The sequence below is a fragment of the Triticum aestivum genome, chromosome 2D (genome assembly GCF_018294505.1).
Source record: "Triticum aestivum cultivar Chinese Spring chromosome 2D, IWGSC CS RefSeq v2.1, whole genome shotgun sequence".
In the NCBI taxonomy this organism is placed as follows: domain Eukaryota; kingdom Viridiplantae; phylum Streptophyta; class Magnoliopsida; order Poales; family Poaceae; genus Triticum; species Triticum aestivum.
Genome location: NC_057799.1, coordinates 601,321,370 through 601,328,357, shown reverse-complemented (window position 1 = coordinate 601,328,357; position 6,988 = coordinate 601,321,370). Strand labels below are relative to the sequence as shown.

The 6,988-nt window shown below is 44.5% G+C and overlaps 1 protein-coding gene across 1 annotated transcript; it reads left to right on the top strand.

Moving 5' to 3' along the window:
• The first annotated feature begins 2,868 nt into the window (after positions 1 to 2,868).
• LOC123050301 (conglutin alpha 2) lies at positions 2,869 to 6,191 on the top strand. The gene is made up of 3 exons (XM_044473117.1): positions 2,869 to 4,184; positions 5,040 to 5,275; positions 5,396 to 6,191. Exons 1-3 carry the CDS (start codon positions 3,398 to 3,400, stop codon positions 6,077 to 6,079), a joined length of 1,707 nt encoding a protein of 568 aa, XP_044329052.1. The 5' UTR covers positions 2,869 to 3,397; the 3' UTR covers positions 6,080 to 6,191.
• The last annotated feature ends 797 nt before the right edge of the window (positions 6,192 to 6,988 follow it).

The window sequence follows — 6,988 nt, the reverse complement described above, 5'->3', positions numbered from 1 at the left end:
TCGCAGAACATATGAGATGTTCCAAAGACTGAAATTGGGATTTCAGACTAGTGCCCATGTCAAGAGGTATGAGACGTCTGACAAGTTTCTTAAGCCTGCAAACTAAGGGAGAAAAGCTCAATCGTTGAGCATGTGCTCAGATTGTCTAAGTACTACAATCGCTTGAATCGAGTAGGAGTTAATCTTCCAGATGAGATAGTGATGGTTCTCCATAGTCACTGCCACCAAGCTATTAGAGCTTCGTGATGAACTATAACATATCAGGGATAGACATGATGATCCTTGAGCAACTCGCGATGTTTGACACCGCGAAAGTAGAAATCAAGTAGGAGCATCAATTGTTGATGGTTAGTAAAACCACTAATTTCAAGAAGGGCACGGGCAACAAGGGATACTTCATGAAACGGCAAATCAGTTGCAGCTCTAGTGAAGAAAGCCAAGGTTGAACCCAAACCCGAGACTAAGTGCTTCTGAGATGAGGGGAACGGTCACTGAAGCAGAACTACCCTAGATACTTCGTAGATGAGAAGGCTGGTAAGGTCGACAGAAGTATATTGGATATACATTATATTAATGTGTACTTTACTAGTACTCCTAGTAGCACCAGGGTATTAGATACCGGATCGGTTGCCAAGTGTTAGTAACTCGAAATAAAAGCTGCGGAATAAACGGAGACTAGCTAAAAGTGAGATGACGATATGTGTTGGAAGTGTTTCCAAGGTTGATGTGATCAAGCATCGCATGCTCCCTCTACCATCGAGATTGGTGTTAAACCTAAATAATTGTTATTTGGTGTTTACGTTGAGCATAGACATGATTGGATTATGTTGTTCATTTAAGAAGAATAATGGTTACTCTTTTTATTGGAATAATACCTTCAATGGTCTTGCACCTAAAATAAATGGTTTATTGAATCTCGATCGTAGTGATACATATGTTCATGCCAAAAGATATAAGATAGTAATGATAGTACCACATACTCGTGGCACTGCTATTTGAGTCATATTGGGATAAAACGCATGAAGAAGCTCCATGTTGATGGATCTTTGGACTCACTCGTTTTTGAAAAGATTGGCACATGCGAACCATGTCTATTGGTATATATGCATGAAGAAACTCCATACAGATGGATCATTTGGACTCACTTAATTTTGAATCACGACATGCAAATCATACCACATGGGCAAGATGACTGAAAGGCCTCGTTTTCAGTGAGATGGAACAAGAGAGCAACTTGTTGGAAGTAATACATTTTGATGTGTGCAATCCAATGAGTGATGAGGCACGCAGTGGATATCATTATGTTCTTACTTCACAGATGATTTGAGTAGATGCTGAGTATATTTACTTGATGAAACACAAGTCTGAATTATTGAAAGGTTCAAGTAATTTCAGAGTGAAGTTGAAGATCGTCGTGACAAGAGGATAAAATGTCTGTGATATGATCATAGAGATGAATATCTGAGTTACGAGTTTGGCACACAATTAAGACATCGTGAAAATTGTTTCACAACTAATACCGCCTGGAACACCATAGTGTGATGGTGTGTCCGAACGGCATAACTGCACCCTATTGGATATGGTGCATACCATGGTGTCTCTTATCGAATTACACTATCGTTTATGGGTTAGGCATTAGAGACAACCGCATTCACTTTAAATAGGGCACCATGCAATTCCGTTGAGATGACACCGTATGAAATATGGTTTAGAGAAACCTAAGCTGTCGTTTATTAGAAGTTTGGGGCTGCGACGCTTATGTGAAAAAGTTTCAGGCTGATAAGCTCGAACCCAAAGCGGATAAATGCATCTTCATAGAATACCTAAACAGTTGGGTATACCTCCTATTTCAGATCTGGAAGCAAAAGTGATTGTTTCTAGAAACGGGTCCTTTCTCGAGGAAAAGTTTTTCTCGAAAAGAATTGAGTGGGAGGATGGTGGAGACTTGATGAGGTTATTGAACCATCACTTCAACTAGTGTGTAGCAGGGCACAGGAAGTTGTTCCTGTGGCACCTACACCAACTGAAGTGGAAGCTTGTGATAGTGATCATGAAATTTCGGATCAAGTCACCACCAAACCTCGTAGGACGACAAGGATGCATGCTACTTCAGAGTGGTACGTAATCCTGTCTTGGAAGTCATGTTGCTAGACAACAATGAACCTACGAGCTATGGAGAAGCGATGATGGGCCTGGATTCCAACGAATGGCTCGAGGCCATAAAATCCGAGAGAGGATCCATGTATAAAAACAAAGTGTAGACTTTGGAAGAACTACTTGATGGTCGTAAGGCTGTTGGGTGCAGATGGATTTTAAAAGGAAGACGGGCAATGATGGTAAGTGTGACCATTAAGAAAGCTCGACTTGTCGTTAAGATGTTTTCCGACAAGTTCAAGGAGTTGACTACGATGAGATTTTCTCACTCGTAGCGATGCTAAGAGTGTTGGAATTATATTAGCAGTTACTGCATTATTTATGAAATCTTGCAGATAGGATGTCAAAACATTGTTTCCTCGGCGATTTTCTTGAGGAAAGGTTGTATGTGATACAACCAAAAGATTTTGTCAATCCTGAAAGATGCTAACAAATATGCAAAGCTCCAGCAATCTTTTTAAGGACTGGAGTAAGCATCTCGGAGTTAGAATGTACGCTTTGATGAGATGATCAAAGATTTGGGTTTATACAAAGTTTAAGAGAAATTTGTATTTCCAAAGAAGTGAGTGGGAGCACTATAGAATTTTTGATGAATAAGGGCCACGGTGGTTCTTGGACGGGCCGGCGAGCTGAGAACTGGGCCACACTTGTCTCGCCAACCCCTCCGAGCCGGACTGGGCTTGCTTTTGGTCACAGCCGCACACCTCCCTTCTTCCCCTCCATCCTCACTCTCGTCAGCCGCCGCCACAAACCCTCCCTTCTTCCCCTCCATCCTCACTGCTGCTTTGGCCAACCCCGGAGCAACCCCAAGCGGCGGCGGCGGAGATCAACGGTGCGGTGTTGGGGACAAGAGACGAAGATGGGCACCAGGTCCTTCTTTACCGACTCCGAGATTCAGTCCGACCCTGAGCTATCGGCGCTGATAGGGGAGATCCTCTCCCTGAAGAGCGAGCGCAGAGACCTGATTGGGTCTCTTACTCCGGGGATTTCTCGCTGGGTGGATGAGATCTCTCGAGCAGCAACGTCGTCCGTCCGGGGCAATGTCGACTGCAAAGAGCCCTTCGGCATCTTGGAGGATGTCGAGGATTTGGGCCAGCGGATGCTGTCCATGTCCCATTTTCTTTCCTGTTCCATTCCCGCATCCCCTTGTACAAGGCCGACGAGCTGGTTAGCACATCATCCAAATTAATGAAGATCTCCAAGGATTTCTGCGAATCTACAGAGCAGGCAATGGAATAAGGCCATGTCGGAGGCGGCAGAGGCAGAGGACAAGAGGAAGGAGGAGGAGAGGAAGGAGGACAGGAAGAAGAGGGATAGGATGAGGAAGAAGGAGAAGAAGAAGAAGCAACAGCAGAAGGAGAAGGATGAGGAGGACAAGGAGAAGAGGGCTATCATGAGGAAGAAGGAGAAGGAGAGGAAGAAGAAGAAAAAGCAGCTGCAGCAGCAGCAGCAGGAGGAGGAGGATGATGCACAAGTTATTACATCTGAGAAGATCACCGAGAAGATGGAAAGAAAGGAGGAGGAGGAAGAGGATGAGGAGGAGACGAGGAGGCAGCAGGAGGTGAGGAAGATCATGGCTGCCAATGAATTCTTGCGTCTCTCCTCCAATGTCCTGGCGAGACCCTTGTGTTACAGAAATGAGTTGGCGATGATGATTACAGAGGAGGATGAGCAGGAGTATGAGAGGGCGATGGAGGCGGAGAGGCAGGCAGCGATGGAGGCGGAGGAGGCCAAGAGGGAGGCAATAAGGAAGGCAGAGAAGGAGAGGGAGCGGCGGAGGGAGATGATCAAGCAAAGGAAGGCGGAGAAGGAGGCAAAGAGGAAGCAGATCCCGCAGAACAAGGCGCCAATTGTGGAGAAGGAGGAGCGCATTGTGGAGGAGCATGCTGATGAGCAGGAAGCAAAATCCCCAGCGGAGCAGCTTAAAGAGCGGATGGATAACCAGCTGGGTTTGTTCGCGGGCCGCCGTAGAGCATGGGAATACTCAAGTGGCAGCAAGCCGGGTCAGTGCGGTGGATTCAAAGATAAAAGTAAGTACAGAATGCATATATGTTGCAGCTTTATTATATTGCTTATTACTATTTGCATAGACTGTTTGCTCTATGCTATGCATCTCTCAAGAAATTAACTTTATTCAACTCTATTTGCTTAGGCCCCGCAGTATTCCATAGTTTTTGCTGCGGTTGTTGGCACATGCATGCCACAAATGATTGTATTACTTTATTCTGGTCGATGGATGAACCTTGATCAATCATGCACATCCTGCTTAGATTAATCAGCTGTTTCAGGCCGGCTAGCTGATCTGTTTCTTTCGCTTGGCTTGTTGTTATGGCAGTACAGAAATTTGAAGTCACACACTTGTTGAATGGCAAAGTTGGTCAGAACTCAGGAGCAAACACCATAGTGACAGTACTTAGTCTGTCTCCTCTAATTTGATCAGAAAACTATCAAAGTGAATTGTATATTTATTGCTACAGATCCTGGCATCTACTGTAGGTGTTGGCGTGCTGACCGGGCTGCATGGCGGGTGCATGCAGCCCGGCGGCTGTTAGAAATCACTAATTAGTAGTGTAGCTCCAAGCTGAGTTAGGTTCAGCTGTCATCCACCGTAACAATCAGTCAAAACTATGCATGGTAAAACATCACCATCCAAACATCTATGTAGTTTTTGTAAAACTGAGAAAAGCCATGGTTTTAAGTAAATGTAGTATTAGTTGCCCACACGTTGGAATACCGTGGCTTTAAATTACCACAGTTTAAAAAAAAACTAAGCCTATGTTTGCTCTATGCATGTGAGAAGTTTGCTTACTCAACTCTATTTATTTACTCTTTGCTGTATGCATGTCTCAAGAAATTTGCTTAGTCTTTGCTTAATTGTGTTGCAGCTCTATTGAGTCCTATGCAGTTTATGCATTGCATTCCCGGTATCATCCCACCCCGTGCCGCTGTTATTGAGAGCTCCTTGCAGATCTACTCTTTCAAAATTACTGAACTAAGTGGCGACCTGAAGTGGCCACTCAATGTGTATGGTGTGGTCGCTGCCCGAGACACCGTGGACCACAACCGCAACCTTCTCTTCTCTCGGTCAAGTGTTATGTATCAAGTACTTACATCTGAAAATGTATGCACTGTTCTATATTTAGTTTTCTCTTCATTTTCTTCGGTTTCTGTCAAGTACAGTAGTATTTTCTTCTTCAGCAAAGCACTCCATTTAAATATAACGATGATCTAATGCTTGCAGGACTGTTCTTTGTGTTTGTCCGGCCCGTCACGTGCTATTATAGCCGTGGACCCTGTTGACTTCGAAGTTGAGCTGCGAGTACATGATGGCTATGATTTTAGAGGTGATGGGATCAATGATAGAGAATTGGTCTGTGTTAGCAACCGCTACGAGGTGGCACCCAGCGGTGAGCTTCCTTTAGCACCCAGCGATGAGATGCAACGTTTAACCTTATGTAGTCCGTTGTGTAGAGCAGTGTTGAGCCTTGAACGACTTTCTAGTACGGCCCAGGCCACTATCTTATCGGTTCGTGTTGTCGGAGGGGGCCATCCTTTTAAATCTGGAGGGGAAGTTTTTTGTTCGTCATCTAGTGCAGATGGTAGTTCTACTATACATGAGAAGGTTGTGCTGCTTCATTCTCTTGAAGGAATTCCTCAAGAAGATGATGAGTTAGATCTAGATGGTTACCTACCTCTGTCAAGAAACGTCGTTTCGGTTGAATCTGGAGGAGGGTTGAATGTTGTGGTAGAAACGTATGGGGGATCTTCTATATCTACTCATGTCTTCTTCCCTTGTAAGTCTTGCAACATCAGTCAGCGTACATGTTTGGTTTGCAGCTCTGAGGTGGAGATCATTGTTGCTTGGTCCCGACTTGTCCGCGACAAGATGGATCTTTTGATTGACGGATATACTACCCAGGCCTAGTATGGTGGCTTGACCATGTATTTTCGTTTTGCTAGTGGTATGCTAAGGCAAGTAGGATGTCAAACTGTATCTGTATCCGACTCTGTGTACTGACTTATCTTGATACAGTTGATTGGAGCACGCACCGCACAAAGAAGTACATATACAAAATATGCTACGACAGCAGTGGAGATTGTAAACAATGAGATCATATGATATTGCAACAGTATCTAATCTAATTAGGCACCAAGAGACAGTTGCAAGCAACATAGAGAACACTCACCTCTTTTTCAAAGGCAGGGGGCGTTGACGTGTATCGAGTGCTATGGACTCCACCAGTCTTTGATTCACTTTTAAGAGTCAAAGGCAAATGCTTCCCATAATGTTCACGCACTTGGTTAGACAGATTGCGAAGGTCAAATAGTGGGCAAGAAGCTGTACTTCTTGTAATCGTCAGGAGCCCAAGATGAACGTGGCACATCCAGTGTGTACCCGCCAGGAAGATATGGAAACTTCAGAACCAAAAAACCAAAAGTAGAAGCAAGAAGCTCCTATTTAGGCTCCTATTTAGGAGCTTCTGTGGCTTTATTTGTATAAGTGGAAAAGCTGTAAAAGTAGAAGCAAAAGCCCAAACAAACAGGGCCTAAGGGCATCTCCAACGTCAACCCGCAAAAAACCACCCGCATCCATCCGCGCGGATAGGGGAACCAGTCCACGGATGCGGGAGGCAGTCCTCCAACGCTAGCCGCATACATTTTCACAACAACTCAACCCACCCGAACGATATTCGTGCAAACACGGCGAATTTTGATATAAACACGACGTATTTCATTGAAAGTAGGAAAATTTGAAGTAGGGCGTTTCGGTGCCCAGGCTCATCTGCACCCGGTTAGAAAAAATTCGTAAAGAATTCAAAACAAAATAAAAAAC